The 19273-nt window shown below is 36.4% G+C and overlaps 1 protein-coding gene across 1 annotated transcript in view; it reads left to right on the top strand.

Annotated features, from left to right (window-relative positions):
• Nucleotides 1-3839: 3839 nt before the first annotated feature.
• The window catches only part of LOC308683424 (uncharacterized protein), a gene marked incomplete at its 5' end in the record, with an annotated part of 38702 nt that continues 23268 nt past the window's right edge, over nt 3840-19273 (top strand). Inside the window, 4 exons of the mRNA XM_081353896.1 lie at nt 3840-3966; nt 4438-4464; nt 15280-15383; nt 18113-18172. Coding sequence (XP_081210022.1) covers nt 3840-3966; nt 4438-4464; nt 15280-15383; nt 18113-18172 — 318 coding nt within the window. The remainder of the gene's footprint in view (nt 3967-4437; nt 4465-15279; nt 15384-18112; nt 18173-19273) is intronic.

The raw sequence follows: 19273 nt of genomic DNA, 5'->3' as shown, positions 1-19273 counted from the left end.
ATATATATATGGATGCTGCAGTGCACACTGGTGGTGGTTGAGGAGATCCCCTGAAATGCATGATATGATATGAAAGCGCTATATAAATGTCTCATTCATTCATTCATTCATTCATATACAATATTATACTATTTGAAAAACTTTAGTGTGAAAAGTTGGTGTGGCATCACCAAACATGCTATTTTATTGTAATGTGACAAGTAAGCCATAAAGTGGGGAGGACTCATAGACCCTCATCACTGTGGTCATCAAACATTCATTTGTAAAAACAAAAACATAAAAAACGAAACAAAACAAAATCATAATGACACAGGTATTTGTGATGTAAGGAAAGTATTGTATACTTTAGTACTTAATTATTGTACATTTTCAGAATTATTATTTTTTGGAACAAAATGTTATAAACATTAAAAACATATATTAAGCCAACATGAATACAATATATATATATATATATATATATATATATATATATATATATATATATATATATATATATATATATATATATATATATATATATATATATATAAATTAAAAGATGTCTTCTTTTTAACCACTGTTGTGCTTAGTGGTGAGATAAAAAGTAACAAAAAAAAAATTTGCTTATTACATTTTTTTTAATAATGTTAATATTAATATTCAAATGATTTATCTAGGGACCGGTTCACCCAAAATGAAAATTCTACCATTATGTCTTTGGAAATCCATGTGACACTTTTTCATGTGAAACACAAAAGAAGTTATTTATAGCAGAAAGTCCAAACTTCTCTTTTTCATACAATGAAAGTGAATGGTGGCCACAACTGTCAGGCAAGATTTTCAGAGCAAGATTCTGACTTTTAAAAAAAATAAAATATAAATATAAAAACTTCTTCGGCGTCATCAGACTTAAAATGCTTTGTAGCTTCACAGCCCCTGATTCCCATTCACTTTCACAGTGTGGAAGATAACAGCTCAGACATTCTGAATTCTCTTTTAAAGTTCCACAGAACAAAGAAAGTCATACAGGTTTGGAACCAAATAAGTAAATGATGACAATTTTTTTTTTTTTTTTTTTTTTGGTATAGTCTTTTTTAATATGAAAAATCATGTAGGCATATTTGTTAATGCTTATCCAGAACTTTCCCTCTTTTTGTCTTGCAGTGTCGTCATCTAGCCCATGTGATGCTGCCTGCTCATGAGTGTAACTCACCACCAAACCAGATCTGGACAGCAGAAGAGTCACACAGCTGCCTGGAGGCAAGGAAATCATATAGTCAATGCCTCAAGTTTGCCACAGTATTAGTGACTGATAAATAGTGTGATATTTCTTATATCTCTGATATTTTATATCATAAAGTTTCCTCGTTTTGAATTTGTCAGAAACCCCACAATTCCATATGTTGACTAATCTCAGACTTTCGGACCAGTTATATTTTGGCTGGTTGAGAATGCGTTTAGCTACCAATGAGCTTTTTTAACATGTTAAAATGAATTCAGCAGATTCGAAAGAACAGCCAAAAAAGGCTGCAGATTCTGTCTGGGCCTGCTTGTGATTCATGACCCAGTTTAATGCTATTAATACTAAGGTCTTATTTCATTGAGGTCTATTTTTTTCTGAATGATAAGTGTGTGTGGTGGGGAAAGAACCTGTCAATGTTTGCGAATTTCCCTGCTGCTGCTTGCTGCTGCTTACTAGTGGTTTCACACTTCTCACACCAGACATGTGGTTTAGCATTTTTTTACTATGAGTAGTACAACCTGTTCCTTTAAACACGCGCTCCTCCAATCACACCCGCGTATGCGCGACACCAATGAGGAAGTGATTCTATTGACAAGGCAAAGATGGTACAGACTGATCTAGAAATGTTCTTACCATCTTCCTGCCACTCACCTCATTTATTATGTACGTATGCAGCGTTTGCGCACATTCACTGTTGTGACTTTAAACCTCAGGGCTATGTTACAGGTTGTCCTGTTATCATTTCATCTTTATATTAGAAATCTACATTTTTAAATCTAAAATTAAGACCATCAGGTGTCCCCAAAAAAATCGAGCTTGTTTGAAATAATTGGAGAAAGATTATGATCTTTAGCACCCCGAGTTCTTAACCTTGCCCTAGCGTGCAGATAATAAGCCTAGTATGCGGGAATCACTGATTGGCTGATTGTAACCCCACGTAGATCTGTCTTCAGTCCAAAGGCATGTGTTGCTTTCTTAGAAAATTTTGGGGAAGTTTTGATTACAGAGAAAAACGGCGCTTTGGTTGCAATTGTTTGAAGAAATGAAGAGAAGCGTCCAGTAAATGATGCTCTTGAGCTATTTTTCCACTCAGAAATGAGAAGTGCACTCGAATATCTGTGACGTCATTATCACTTCATGTCTATCAACGGGTCATGTGCAAAATAGACTTTCTCCAGAACTGTTTAACAACTTTAAGACATGCAAAAGGAGCAGTGATGAGTCATATTCCAAAGCATGTATCATGAGCTGTATGTATATAAATCTCTAATCATGAATTCATAGAAATTGCTAGTTTTAGATATAGAGATATATAGATATATAGATATAGATATAGAGAGAACATCAGGATGTTTGTTCCACACAGTAAATATGTTTTGCCGCATTCAGTGTTTATGATTTTGTAGTACACTCATTGTTAATGATTCATGATGTGCTGCTCTTGTAGAAATCTCTGTGAAAAATAAATATCATATTGCACTGTACAAAATGTTGTGCTTGTCAGGGTGCAGCATTTGGCACATTTGCCTGCTGCAACTGTAGTGCTTGTGGGGATGTAGGGTTGAGTTCGGCCTGCGCTATATACGCTATAAAGGCTATATAAGTCACTCATCTTTTCTGTTATTTTATACTGCCCTGTCTAATGAAGGCAAAATGGCATAATAGACTCATAATGTTAAAGGTGAGGTATGCAGTTTCTGTGTAACAAACACTGTGTTTCAAACACTCCATCTGTCTGCCATTGGTCAGACAAACATGTAGTTCTGCCCCAAACTCACAACATTGGTTTTGATAAAATATACATTTTATTATATGTATCAAATACTTTTTCAAATTTGTGTTGCAGTTATTTACATGAGCTGCCAAATATTAAATGGTAGTTAATTAAATAGTAAAGCCACAATTTGAAATTGTACAATCATTTATTGTGCAATTATGTATGTTCATAATGTACAATTAGCAGTTTCCCTGTTTGATCACCACAGATGAAGAAATAATGTAACAAGTGTACTTTTTCAGTGAGTAACACTTTTTTTAATCTTTCGGAAGTTGACAGTTTGATACACTTTGAGATTAATACAAAAATTGCGTACATTCATATTTGATTCATACATTGAGATTTAATACAAAGAATAATGTAGATGTTGATATTATAGTTTCAAATTACATTTAAATGCATTCAGACAAGGTCAAAAGCCTGTGTTTGTTGGGTTTCCTAAATGGATTTATTTTATACCCATCCAAAATATATATTTTTTTAATTCTGAGTCTGTGCCTAACCTGTGTTAGTTTCATTTGTGTAAAGCAAACCGAGAGTGAAGGCAATATGGGTCTCAAAACACCTGGCAGTGCCAGACTGTCTGCCAGGCTGCGCCCAGTCTCAGGAGACTGACGATGTCATAACTCTTGTTTTTAGCACTGTCATTGGCAGGAGAGACATTAACTACGCATTATTGTGTGTGTGTTTTCACCCTCAGGGCTTTCTACGGTGAAAGGGGCAGAACTCATGCTGCATATACACACACAAACGCGTGTTCCTGTCTGTTCAAAGGTGAGAGTTCTCAGGGCAAGGGTTACTTGCTTCAACACGCGCTCACACAACACCCATCCATCCATGTTGGAGGCGGTTTATCAGGGAAAGTGGAGCTCTCCTCTCCTGCAGAGCTCATCTGTTCCTGTGCCACCCTGCAAACCCCCTGTAGACATTAGTGGGCTTTCCACACTCCCCACCCAAGGGGCAGGTGGAACACACACTCACACTAACCAAACACCTCCTACTGAGTGGCATTGAATAGGACAGCTGCCCAGGAGATTAGGGCCAACTGCTATGTGAGTAATGCAGTGTCGGCTACCATCAAAGCCAGTTGTGTTGAAGAGACAGGATGTGAGGCAGGATGTCCAGATTAAATAACAGACCTATTAATGTCAGCATGACAACAGGTCGAGAGAGGAGAAAACTCGTCTGAACTTAAGCTGTCATAATTCGATATGCCACGGAACAATGCTTTTTGATTTCAGATGAAATAATCCTAAATCACACGACTCCTTTTTTATGCGCAGTCATGTATACAGTCATAAAATGCCATTGATCATGTGCGTGTGTTCACAGGGTGTAGGGTGTGGGAATGGCGATAGGGGAGGCCCCTGCGTTCTTCACGGCCCGGGCTGCCGTGTTGTCAGGGACGGGCCCGTGTGATGAAGGCTGTGAGAAGTTTGCAGAAATGTTCCACTCAACAATGGTAAGAGCAGTCAGGTGGGTCATATCACATTTATGCCTGCCTCTCTCTCACCTTTTCATTTGACCTGCTTATTCTCTTGCTATCTTTTATTTCAGCACTCTTTTTATTCCTCTTTTCTCTCCTGCATTCAATCCACAACCACACCCCCATGTTTCACATGATGCCTGTTTCTTGTTCTCCTTTTCTCAAAACTTCTATTGAATATTGTTAGAGGCGTTTGGTTAAACAAGCATCACTGCTAGTACTAATACTTATGGTTAGGGATTTAAACAAACTCGGCATGCAACTCGTGAATGAATGAAATTTCACATATAGCACAATCCCATAATACTCCAGGAAGAGGTGGTGGCTTTTTGCCTATCATTTATAGGCATTACCAAGGAAACCTATCACATGGTTTATCTCTCTGATTAATCTGCAACCAATAGGTGACCTGTCGCCATGGCAACTGTGATAATGACTGAGAGGAGTTTAACCACAATAGCCTCATCCACTTGTAAACACAACCAACTGTTCTGGAAACTGGTGTCAAAGAATCCCACAATCTTATGTCTTTTTATTTCACGAATTGATCAAACACTTGTTCAAAACAACACATAAGTCGTCCTGCACCGTTTGTGCTATTTGTTGAGGAGAGGTGTGCTATTACTTTTCGAAGCAAAACAATTGCATAGACTTACATTAAGGCAACCACATAGCAATGTGTTGACAACCATTCAAACAATGTAGCAATGCCATAGCAACATGATAACCATTCAGAGCATCCTAGAAATGGCATAGCAACATGCTATCAACCATTCAGGCCACCACATGGCATAGCAATGTGTTAGCCAACCATTCAGAACATAGTAGCAATGGTGTAGCAACTTGTTTAGAACACCTTAGAAATGGCAACAGCCATTCTGAACACTCTTGAAATGGCATCGCAACTTTTTAACCATTCTGAACACAATTGAAATGGCATCGCAACCTTTTAAGCATTCTGCACACTCTTGAAATGGCATAACAACTTGTTTACCATTCTGAACACTCTTGAAATGGCATCGCTACTTGATAACCATTCTGAACACTATTGAAATGGCATAGCAACTTAATAACCATTTTGAACACTATTGAAATGGCATAGCAACTTTTTAACCATTTTGAACACTATTGAAATGGCATAGCAACTTGTTTACCATTCTGAACACTCTTGAAATGGCATAGCAACTTAAGAACCATTCTGAACACTCTTGAAATGGCATAGCAACTTGTTTACCATTCTGAACACTCTTGAAATGGCATAGCAACTTAAGAACCATTCTGAACACTATTGAAATGGCATAGCAACTTAATAACCATTCTGAACACTCTTGAAATGGCATAGCAACTTGTTTACCATTCTGAACACTCTTGAAATGGCATAGCAACTTAAGAACCATTCTGAACACTATTGAAATGGCATAGCAACTTAATAACCATTTTGAACACTATTGAAATGGCATAGCAACTTGTTTACCATTCTGAACACTCTTGAAATGGCATAGCAACTTAAGAACCATTCTGAACACTCTTGAAATGGCATAGCAACTTGTTTACCATTCTGAACACTCTTGAAATGGCATCGCAACTTTTTAACCATTCTGAACACTATTGAAATGGCATAGCAACTTAATAACCATTCTGAACACTCTTGAAATGGCATAGCAACTTAATAACCATTCTGAACACTCTTGAAATGGCATAGCAACTTGTTTACCATTCTGAACACTCTTGAAATGGCATAGCAACTTAAGAACCATTCTGAACACTCTTGAAATGGCATAGCAACTTAACCATTCTGAACACTCTTGAAATGGCATAGCAACTTTTTAACCATTCTGAACACTCTTGAAATGGCATCACAACTTGATAATTCTGAGCAGTCTTGAATTGGCATAGCATCTTGTTAACCATTCTGAATACTATTGAAATGGCATAGCAACTTGTTAACCAGTCTGAACATTCTTGAAATGGCATAGCAACTTAATAACCATTCTGAACACTCTTGAATTGACAAAGCAACTTGTTAACCATTCTGAACACTATTGAAATGGCATAGCAACTTAGCCATTCTGAACACCCTAGCAATGGCATAGCAATGCACTAACTAACCATCCAGAACATGGCGTAGCAACTTGTTCAGAACACTTTAGAAATGGAAACCGCTTTTTAACCTTTCAGGCCACTCTAATGCCATAACAACCTGTTAACCATTCAGACCTTGCTAACCATTCAGAACATAGTAGCAATGGCATAGCAATTTTCTAACCACTTTAGCGACTGCATAGCACCACCCTGGCGATTGTGCTGACATTATGGAGTAGGGTTTTGCATGGGCAATATTTCCTCAGAAATTGAAAATATCAAATTTCACTTCTTTTTTTTCGCACCCATCTTAAAAATGTTATCTTGAAGCAACTAATACAAATATCTATGAACACATTGTGTGTATTTGTGTTATGACATATGTTTTGACAGATGTAGGTCTTTCTCAACAGTCTTTCTCATGAATGGTAAGTTTCTAGTCATGTCAGACTTATAGGGAACCTTTATCTTGGTGTTAACCTCAAACCGTCACTGATGGAAGTATGTATCGTGACTCATTTGTCGTGGTCATTTTGTTTCTGAATTACTCTGCACCTCAACACTTATAGAAAAATCATTTAGATTTTTAGACACATTTTTCCATCAAATGTGCAAGCCCATATTTGTTTGGTATCTGTTTGCTTTGGTATTATTTTTACATCATTGCTACATTAAGGCAGGCCTGGTACTCAAACTAGTAGTAATGTATGTGATCTCAGAAATGGTGGTTCAAAAACTAGTTTTGCTTCAAGTCTTCAAGTGAACTTATGCAGTAGAGTAAAAAAAGGATTTAACATTTTGAAATGTATTGATATTGCAAGATTTCAGTAATTTACTGCACAAAACACACTGAGGACATGTAGGCATTTAATTTGGCTAACTTTTAACAGATTTATTTGCACTGTAGCATTTGATTGGACGCACAGCCAACAACATAAGATATGGGAGGAGTTTTCTCCTCCCTAAAAGCATATTTATTTTGCTATCATAACTGTTTTTGATGATTAGTTGCATTTTATTAATTGCATTCAGCATAGTTTCTCCTTTAGTCTGTGACTCATCAAAACAGATGGGGTCACGGCCCACCAGTTGAGAGCCGCTGCTATATATTTGAATAAGTGTGTGTATTTATTATTTATAAATGTTTATCTGTGTGTCTATTTGTGTTGTCCTACCCTCACATTTCTCCACAATACCGAAAGAGTATATTATATATATATAAGATGTATATATAATTGAGAATATAGTTGTTTGAAGAAAACTAACATTAATTTTTCAGGTCTCTCAACTGACTTTTTCAAGTTGCGATGTGTCTCCATTGCTTTCTCTACCTCTCTGTCTCTCTCCTGTGCTCGCTCTCTCTCTTTCTCCCTCTTTCTATCTCTCACTCCCTCTCTGTCGCTGTTTGGTCATTCTGACGTCCGCTTCTGGATCCCAGCATCTCTTTCTGGCGCTGCAGGAGAGTTTCCCTGTGCAGTCTGAAGCCTGATTCCCCCCAAATCTCTCGTTTTACTCCTCATTTGCTCTGTGACTGAAGACGGCACGCTTTCTTCTTCTTCTGTGGCTTTCTTCTGCCGAAATCTTCTGCCACTTTGAATCTGAAATCATCCTCCAGTAGCGTTGCGATCGAAGATGATGCGGGTCCATTTTTCCAAAACGGATTTGATTTTAGCTTGCTTTCTAATGCTTTTTTGTAAACTACGTTTTGTCCAGGACAATATCCACAAAAGCATTGCAAATATTTGTTTTATCGATTTTTTCAGCTTTGACAGCGCACAGGAAATTATTAAATGGGTTTTTGCGTGTTTTACTCATTTGTTTGTTTATATGTGTGTTTCTGTGTTTGTGTGACGTCTCTAAGTCTAACAGAATGGTTCCAGACATCCTTTGCCCAAAGGTCAAGGGCATGGGATTATATGTCAAGTGTCTGTGTCGTCATGATTGGTTTCTAGAGTGCACCAGACATATCGCACGTGTGTGACTGAACACACACGAGCCAGGCTGGCACAAAGCGACAAGGCATCATCAGCTGCATCCGTTTATAGTCACGACCAGCTGTTTTAGTCACAGGAGTGCATTGTTTTAAAAAGAACCTTCTTTTTCAACTGTTAAAAAGATGTCTACTTCCTTGTTTAAGTTGAACAAGCACTGTTAAGAAATGCTAATTTTGTTTTATGAGTCATTATCTCCAGCACTTAAAGGGTTAGCTTGTCTGTGAATTCTCCCCTGCCAACTCCCAGGCAGTCGAGTAAGTAACCCGATTCGCAGGCATCTGCTCGGGTAAGGGGGTGTATCTGCCTCCCCCTCGCCCTGATTCCTCTGTTCCTCTCCTCCTCCCGGAGCTGTGGTTAGCCCTGCCCTTTATGGGTCATGTGACTTCTCTGAAACTCCCTCCTCCCCCTGCCTCCCCCCGTGTTTCCAGTAAACTGCTGAAAGGAGGGGCTGAGTCAGTCTTCAACCAGCTTCCCTTTGACCACAGCTTGTTAAAGAATTTGTCAACGTGGACTCCAGGGTGCACATTTTTTTCCTCCTTGTGATATATAGATTTGAATTTTTTTCGTCTCTCCCTCCCTGGAACGGTCCGATTACGTCAGGCACACATAATCACTTCCTGCGCTACGCCGTAGAAAGAGAGAGAGTGAGTGTGTGTGTGTGTGAGAGCGAGAGAGAGAGAGAGAGAGAGAGAGAGAGAGAGAGAGAGAGTGTGTGTGTGTGTGTGTGTGTGTGTGTGTGTGTGTGTGTGTGTGTGTGTGTGTGTGTGTGTGTGTGTGTGTGTGTGTGTGTGAGAGAGAGAGAGAGAGCTCGTATAATGGACTTTGATATTTGGCGGCATGTTGTGCCAGAGACGTTTGTCTTGGTGCCTGTCTGAAAGGGTTTCATTCAAAAAGAAAAAAAGAAGGGGATAATAATCTGAGAAAGGTGGTGGTGGTGGTGGTGGAGGTACAATTTACTTTATAACCTGATTACGGTCTTCCTGTGATTCTCCCAGCTGGCGGTCTGATTTTCTGGATCATATTAGATCATCCGTAATATTTGCTTTTGCAAACTCACTTGCTCCACAGACGGAACAATTAACATTCCATGCAAATGAACATGGAAAACGATCCAAATAACCTCATCGAAATCTATTACCTGAGCAATTTGCCTTTATTAAATTAATAAAAGACAAAAGAGTTGGTGTTAAAGGGTTAGTTAGCCGCCCAAAAATGAAAATTCTGTCATTTACTCACCCTTCTGTCATTAAAAACCTGTATGACTTTTTTTTTTCCTTTTGTGAAACACAAGAGATTTTTGAATAAATAAATTTTATATATGTATATATGAAGAGTTCAGATGCAAAATCCTCTAAGTGCCATCTGAAATTTTCTTCTAGAATGATCATTTTTATCAAGTTCATATATTTAAGTTCAGTTCACTTAAATGACAATTAATAGGTAATTTTCATTGCAATTTAAGTGAAATTACTGAATTTAAATATACGAGCTTGATAAAAATGATCATTCTAGAAGAAATTTCAGATGGCACTTAGAGGCTTTTGCATCTGAACTCTTCATATATATATATACAAATCCTTATAATGAAAGTGTTGTTTTGGTCCCCATTGACTTCCATTATATACACAAAAAAGTTGTTTTCCACAGAAAAAAGAAAATACATAAATGATCATAGAATTCAAATTTTTGGGTTAACTGTCTCTTCAAATGAGCTCTATTAGCGTAAGTCGGGCTCAGGTAAATGTTGATGTATGTATAGGAGTGTTGCTATTGTTACCAAGGTGCTATTGACGTAAGGGGAAGTTGTAACTGTAGAATGTGGCGTGGAAAGAGGAATATTATTAGGTGCAAATGTGGATTAGGGAAGTCTTTCGTCTATATGCGTCAATTCTCGTCATTTCTCTGGTAACAAAAGCAGGTTGTGACTTATGGTGCTTCGCAAAATTTATTAAGTAGAGCATTTTAATGGTAATCTGATCTAATCAGAATCAGAAGCCTTTCCAGCAATGGATTCTGGTAAATCGATGTCCCGGCCAAAATAATGCAAAAATTGCTTCCAGAAAATGAGATGCCCTCTGAACTTCTGAACTTGAAAACAAGCCCTAAGTAAACAACATAAAGGTGATGATGACCAACATCAATAGCTTTAAAAACAAAAAACAGCTGAATAGTGCTGGAAACATATCAGAGAGCCGAAACTGTCTCCCATGGTTTTACTGAAGGCGCACCTTTGACGAGATCTCTTAAATGTAATTGCTGGTAAACCCTGCCCTGAGGGATGCTGGGTCGGAGCTGGTAAATGCAGGGAGGTTGTGGTGGCTGAACGCTTTGCCAAATGGTAATTTTCCATGTGCATGAGAAAAAGATTGAAATAGATTGAAATAAAAAAGAACAACCAGCCTGGTTATTCATTCATCATGTCAGATGGCCACTGTTGTGGTTAGAGAAGGAAACTTCCCACTAGAATTATGAATACGTCACATAACGGCATGATTACATGTGTACCGCTCTATAAAACGCTGAAATAGCTGCTCGATTTAGCTCTCATCAGTTTTCTGTGTTGTTTTCTGGGTAAAATGATTAAGGGGAATTAGTCAGCAATACGAAACATTCTGAGAATAACTTTGTCCGCCATATGGGGTCCGTTTACTTGCCATATTGGGCATTGACACATTTTGCCGCATCTGTTCTGTGTGGGGTATGGACGGCGAGAGATAGTGTATACAGATGTCTGGAGATAAAAGATACCTTTGAAGACAGATGAGAGACTTGTGACTGGGCCTGAATGCAGTGATTTAGTCTTGACATTACTCAGCAGTTTCTTGTGCCCGACTGAAAGTGACTCACTGCTCGGAGCAGAATGATGTGTTTGTAATGGGGATGGGCATGAATGTTGCTCTTTAATCAAACACTTTCATCCTGCGGTTTAGAGCTGATCCAGAGCGCTCAAGCTCTGAACAAAAGACATTCCTCTCTCACCAACCTGACATTTTCGACAGCCATTTTTATGTCTGGTTTACTGTAAAAATGAACAGTAGAATCTATAGAGAGAGAGAGAGAGAACGGCAATGGAATGAAATGTGCTGTTGCTATGTGTCCAGCCAGTCTTTGTGATTGGACAGAACAAATTTGGAATTTTCAAGTTTGTCCAATCAAAACACAGCTGTTCTGTCTGCTTCCCGTCACCCCTCCTTTCTCTCCCCAGACAGCTTTTCTTGGACCGATTTGATGTCCATATTAGGTTTGATTCAGTAAAAATCCCCTCCCATGCCCTTCGAGTATTATATCGAGTGCTAATGTACTTTTATCTCTAGCAGCAAAAAGCATTCTCAACCTGTGTACAGTAAATTAATTAAAGATGATCTCATTGGCCCATGCCATCAATATATTAATTGTATTTGCCACCTGTCAGTGATTTTCTCAGTGCCTTTGCTCATTTTTATGATCAGTGGGTGTTAAACATTTATTTTCGATTTTTGGAGATAATTAGAGCATTATATGTATGCCCTGAACTGTAAAACATTATTTAAATGAAAAACATGCATTGATCCTGAGATGATTGTTAAAATGCATTTCTGGAAGAATTACATACAATTCTTTAAATTGTATGAATAGGTAAATATTATTAAGAATAATTGTTGTCATTTTGTTAACACGTTAAATGTCTATTTACTAGCCTAATAATTATTTTTACAAGTTTAATTTGCATAATACAAATTAAGACGCTCTTACAGGTGAAACTCGAAAAATTTGAATATTGTGCAAAAGTTCATTTATTTCAGTAATTCAACTTAAAAGGTGAAACTAATATATTATATAGAAAATGACATGCAAAGTGAGATATTTCAAGCCTTTATTTGTTATAATTTTGATGATTGATGATGATAAAATTTCTGAGATTTTGAATTTGAGGTTTTCATAAGCTGTAAGCCATAATCATCAAAATTATAACAAATAAAGGCTTGAAATATCTCACTTTGCATGTAACGAGTCTATATAATATATTAGTTTCACCTTTTAAGTTGAATTACTGAAATAAATGAACTTTTGCATGATTATGAGATATATCTATGTATATATGATGAATAAAGCAAGCACAAATCCAGCTGCAAATTCTACTGTTTTAAAAGGATTATCTTGGTTTGCTTGTCCATCTAAACCCGTCATTTAACTGTAATGAATGCATAAAATAAAATGAAATCTGCATATTTGTTAGTTTGTTGCTTTATCAGAAGTATTCCTGTCTGCTAAACATTAATGCGGGCATTCATACAAACATCCAACACAATTTCCTGTCATTATCTTTTTAATTATATAGTTTTTTATATATATATATACCACCCCTCTTCCCAGAAAGGGTATCTGCTGGAAAGTCCTTGTCATTTCTGTAAAATAGCTTTTTGTGAGGAATAAAGCTTCTGTGACTCACTGGAAGCACCTAGGCGTCTGGTCTTGTCCCTCTTTCCAATTCAATGAAAATATAATGTCATTCAAAGGTTCATGGATCTTTCTGGTAAGGGTTAAACATTTGGATGTTTGTTTTGTAAAAATTATATAGAATGGAGCATGAGAATGAAATGTGTTGGGTAAGACATTTTACTGTTTCTAATATTTTGGGAGCAAGTCCTGCAAAAAATATGCATTTGCACAATAAGATTATGTAGTTCTTAGAGTAGTATTACACCAAATTATTAAAAAATGTGTATTTAGTTGTCTTGTTCTTTTTCTAAGTGTGTTACAGAACAGTAGGTTGATGTAATTAGTGTAGTTTAACTTCTTGCTCTTAAATGAACACAGACCTTCTCTTTCTCTCTCTCTACAAATAATGTAGAAGTCCCTTCTAATTTAGTGGGGAGATATCATGCAACAACAAAAACATACTTAGAGAATAGAGCTTATCATTGAACTGTTACAAATCTTTTCATGCTAAAAACATCCCAATGTATTTTCTATATTCTCTAATCTATTCTTCTCCTGCTTTGTCAGTTTGTATGCTGGCTAAAATCCACCTAAATCCTCCCTTTGATTCCTTAAATACTTAAGATGCTACGATTTGTTCTAATTGTTTCATCAAGATCAGTTAATTCTGACATTTTTTTACGTTATCTGTAACACACAAACAATTTTAAAAGTGTGTTTTTCAAACTAAATGATTGTGTAAAATATTCTCTGAATATGTGGCAACATTTTGTCCTGTATGTGTTAACAGAATCCTTCCAAATCCTGTTAAATAATTAAAACTTGCAAAATAAGATTCGTAAATTACTGTGAAGTAAACAATTAAAGGTTTATTTTTTTAAGATCGAAAACAGTTTAAGACAAGTGTTTAGAGTTATTTTAAACTGGGAATGATTAAATGAACTACCTAGTTGAGTTAATACATTTAGCACATTGTCAGAATGTCTCTGCACTGCAGTTTGGTTATTATTTCATCAAGAATTTGATGTACTATTCAGATATGTTTTTTAATACAAAAATAAAAAATAATGATGCATGACAAAAGCATCATTTTAGCAAGCAGTTTGTTCAGATTTGTCTCACTTTTATGGACGGGTTTAGGTGAAGCGGGTTCATTGACTAAAAAACAAATGTGACAAGTGTTAAATGTATTACTAAATCCCTCAAATATATTTCATTTAAGCTTTAATTGAATCAAACGGTTCTTATGTTAAACCGAATGACAAAATATATTTTTCATCACTGTTTTTGTTACTCTCTTATTTGTTTCTGTATTATCATAACTTCATTTCTATGTGCCTGTTGGCATAGTAGTATATAACTATTTATTAACTAGACGTTAATCATTTTTAGAGTTCTGTAAAATTAGTTTTGCTCTGCAAAGACCACAAAGTGTGCGTGAGCATTTAAAAAAAAAATGTATTAGTAACGTCAGTTTTTTAAACCTTTTTCCCTTCCTAATGTCTCTATACAATTGTGTGAAATTATTTGACTGATCTCTAATTATTAGTTTTTAATAAAAAATAAATAAAAAAAAGTAAAAGCTCAGTTTTAAATATGCTTTTTCTATTTTTCATATATAATGTGTGTTTTGGTTAAACCACATCAGATCTTTGAATATTATTGCACATCAAATGCATCATTTTGATACTTTAAAATATTGTTTTATCTGTTATGTCCTTTCGGTAGTAAGATAACTGTTTAAAAATAGTTTTTCATCCGTTTCGTAAGGGTAAACTCAATGTCTAATGTCTCAATTTTCAACAGTCAGATATGTTAATTTATGTCTAAGTAATTTTTATAATAGCACTATTCTCTTACACTTTTTGTTTTAACTCTTTTCTTCTTAAGATCTCATGCAATCAGAACAAACTTTGCAATCTGAGACATTCCTCAGGAATTCTTGCCCGTGTCTCTGTTAGTGTTCTGACGAATAGAAGACCTTTCAAGGTTATTAGTAATAGCAAGAATATGTCACTGTTTGACAGTGATGAGTAGTTTTATTCAGAGCTTCCACTTTCAAAAAATCACAATTTTATTATGGAATCGGACTGAAGGATACTTGCTCTTCCTTGTGTGTTTTCCAGAATTTAATTACTAATGCTGACTTATCTATTTTACTTTCATAAAGAACAAGGTAAACATCAATGTTACTATATTGCCTTGCATTGATTTCAAATGTATATTCAGAACAAAAGAATTGTACGTTTCTTCCCCTTGTGCTTTCCTACACCTTTATGGTCTTTTTGTGTTTCAGATCTCATATCTGTGTCATGGATCAGCTCTGGACATATTCCCAAACCCTTTCTGGACTTTATTTTCAGTGCTGTAAGGAAAACAGTGGTAAAGACAGACATTGAGGTGAGTAAAGACTTTGTTTCTCACAAACATACAAAAGAGATACTGAAAGTCTCATTGAAAATAAACTATTTCAGTCATGCAGGTTGTGGGATGTGTGTTCACAGACTTGCCTGTATATGTTTATATATGTATGATTCAGATTCACAATTGTCATCTAACAAGAATTTGACAGTACAAACATTAACTTGTGTCTGACATTCAGATATTTAAGAAAATGTGCAACAATCATGTGTTGAGTTATTCTTAGTTACGTAAATGCAAACCAAGACAAATAAATAGGTAAAAGAGAAATGTACATTATTGTAAAGTTGTATATGTTTGTGAATATATGAACAATTAATATGTCTCTATATGTAGCCTATATGTACTCATATATTAAAAGAAATATATGTATCAATACAAAAATAACCGTATGGTATTCATCCTTTTTATATACAAAGTATAATGTTTCCATAACTTTATATTTGTGGAGTCAGGATGCCAGCTGGAGCATTCACATTAACTTTGACTCTAAAGTAAAGTCAGAGGCGGCCATTTTGTGTTTATCTGCCTCCATTTTGTGAAAGTTGCAGCTGTAGCCTCTCGATTGAGACACCCGGACATTCATTCCATACTCAGATGTATTAAATTATGGTGGAAATTGTCCAAAGATGCTGTAATGCATACCTTGAGTAGTTTCAGTAGAACGATGTTTAGGAAGCAAGTTTAGGAAGTCAGACTCAATTTTAACATATAGCCTATCATACAGGGTACTCCTTGTTTTATTGTGCCAGTGCATTTAAAATGTATTTAGATGTTTGTATGTGTATTTAAATACCTGTGCACTAAATGCCTACAGATAAGATTGGGGGGGGGGGGAGTTTCCTCGTCACAGTCACCATGATGATGAAGTCGGCCTGAAAATCTTTCGTCTAGTAATTTCAGCAGAGTTTACTCACAGCTTGTTAACATAACCGTTATGACAGCTGGCAAAACACTCAAAGTGAAAATGGAAAATGACTGCCTTAATATCATTTGAAATCAATCCTCGCAGTGATAAATAAACATGCTGTTATATACATAAATTAAATTAATCTCATGAAAATGTGTAGTTTTTTTAATCTGTCATTGAAAACCCCATTTTGACGTTCCTCTCAAAGTCTGTTTTGCTTATAGCATTGCATTATGACGTACAATAATTATTTTCTTTAAGGAAAATGTAAGTTTGTGTACAAATACCATACTTTCTCAAGTCTCTTTAATATCTAATTAATAGATATTTCTCATAATAATTGTATTCATGTGCTAAACTGCACATTTAGAACCAAAAAATGCAGTGGTGAGAATAGATATGCACTGTTTGGACCGTTATGGTAAAGTTGTGTGAGTTTGCGAGGAGGACAGAGGGAATGTGAAGTGATGGAGTGTGTGCATTGGTGTGTATGAAAATTGAAAAGAGAGGGTGTGAACATATGTGTGATCGAGAGAAATATGAAGTTTAAGGCAGACAGAATGTGTGTGCATGTAAGTGCGTGAAGGGTGAGGCGGACAGAAAATGTGCGAGTGTGTCAGTGTTAGTCATACATATACTATGTCTGAATGGCCTCACCTGTGGATCAGGTGTATTCCGACACACAATCTGTTTTTGTATATAACATGATACACTCGTCTCAAATGTTTTCTTTTATTTCATTGGGATTAACCCTTACCTATTCTGACTAGCACTTACTGAGATCTGGTTCTGTACGTGTGTTTTAGTATTAGCATGTTTTGTATATCATGATTGGATATGAAAATGTATTCATGCTGGTATGCAACAACATAACCATATACGCCATATACGTGTTATTTTTTTTTTAATGTTTTATTTAGTTTTTTATAATTATAATTGACTATATATAATGGTTGTTTATATATAATATTAACCCCTCGTATAAAACATCATTAAATAACAAAAAAAATTGATATTTATTTATTAATTATTCTTAATTCCCCTAAACCCACCACAATTGATTAAAAAATAAACAATGTATGCATGTACTTTATACACAGAGCATATACTCTATATTAATCGCACAAATAAAGTGATACAACTAATTGAAAGTACCTCCAGATGTGATTATGCAGGCCCCAGACATTGCAGAGTGTTTTTGTGCGAATCAGCTATGACAGACGTGACAAACACTGCAGAATGAAAACATAATGAGTAAGTCTTGACTGATTGAGTTGCACCAGGCACCAGCCAACAAAACCCCCGACCCCCAAAACACCCACGCCGCCCATCCTGCCTTTTATCATGGCTGAACTTGTGAGTCAGCAGGATCCAGACTGGACAGGAGCCATCTTTGATCTTGCTATACTTCCAGTCAGGTTTTCAGACATGTTTTTGTTTCTTTTTTTTCTTTTCTTTTTTTTAAAGTCCCCCCCCCCCTCCCGCGAGTGTATTAGCTGTAGCCCTGGTAAAGTCCCCCCCCCCCCCCCTCCCGCGAGTGTATTAGCTGTAGCCCTGGGCCTTGTGAGGCTCACGCCATCTGTATAAGGCCTTGTCTGTCAGCTCTAAGATGTGTCATGTTGTGCTTTAACCTCTGATCACAGAAAAAACTCTCTTTCTGCTGACCACCGCCTGCTCATTTGCTGTGTTAGAAGGTCCATAGGGGGGCATCTGATGTGGTTATGAGTGTATCACCCAGTACCACTCCCAAATGTGCACATGGATAACTGATGAAGTGACTTCTCTCTCTCTCATACAGAAAGTCTTTGTGATTCCTTCAGCAAGCACATATAGTGGAGCAGATGGTGGCCCTCATTGGGTGAGTAATTCAAGACATTGACTTATATCTGGAGGCCCGTGAGCAAATGGAAAGGCAAAATGGTGTGTGTGTGCACATGCACATGTGTGTGTGTGTGTGTGTGTGTGTGGTTTCGGTGTGTCAGAGAGGGTGGGCGGACTACTTAGATGTATAGCAGAAAAATGAAAGAGTTAAATGCAAACAAGGAGAGAAAGTCAGAACTTTGTTCTGTGCGCTGGGGAAACCCTGTACATAGTCTGCAAGGTGTCTACCTACAGTTCCCATAAAACATCAAATTGCCAGTTTGACTGTGGAAATTAGTATGGTGGTAGTGCCATTGGTAAATTACAGGCCGAAATGAGATCATGGGGTCCAGACTTTGTCCGTTGCTCTGAAATTCCCATCATCTTGTTTTCAGAGCTAAATGGCCTAGATAGACGAGAGTTGTTGATGCTGTACGCCCACATGTTTCTTGTTGTTGTTATACTCACTGTGAGATCGCTTTCACAAACATAGACTAAGCTTGAGCTTGTATGTGCTAAATATGTGTTTTAAAACCATATATGCTTTCTGGAAGACATTAAATGGCGCGTGGATTTAGCTTTTGGCTTTTTAAGTGGAACTTGACGCAACACACTACAGGTGAATAGGTTAAATATTTGAATTAATATGCACTACTATTTTTCCCCAGTTCATTAACCACAGTACATTATAACAGTTGTTCATGTTTTCTGAAATGTAATGTTTAGATATGCAAATTAGGTATTATCTAATTAAATATGCACACTTTTCCAGAATAGAAATCTTAGCATTGTATAAATCCTTGTTTCATTTTGCTGACATATTAGAGTTAAAGGTTTTTACATAGAGGATTTTGGATATCTCTTTTTATCAAGTATGTTTTCACCATGTTTTAGGAGTAACATGTTATATAAAGCAGGTGAATAATATATGACAAACTCTTCTAACCTCTAGTTTAGTGAATGTAAGTGCTACTGAAGTGGAAATTTCTGGCTCGGTGCAAAAGGACAAAACAAAAAGATGTGTATGAAAATAAAATCTACAGATGTGAATAGATCAAGTGTAAAGAAATAAACACTTAAATGTCTATTTTGGATGTTT

Source organism: Scardinius erythrophthalmus (assembly GCF_964197995.2).
Source record: "Scardinius erythrophthalmus genome assembly, chromosome: 23".
Lineage (NCBI taxonomy): Eukaryota > Metazoa > Chordata > Actinopteri > Cypriniformes > Leuciscidae > Scardinius > Scardinius erythrophthalmus.
This window is presented reverse-complemented; position numbering and strand designations above follow the sequence as displayed.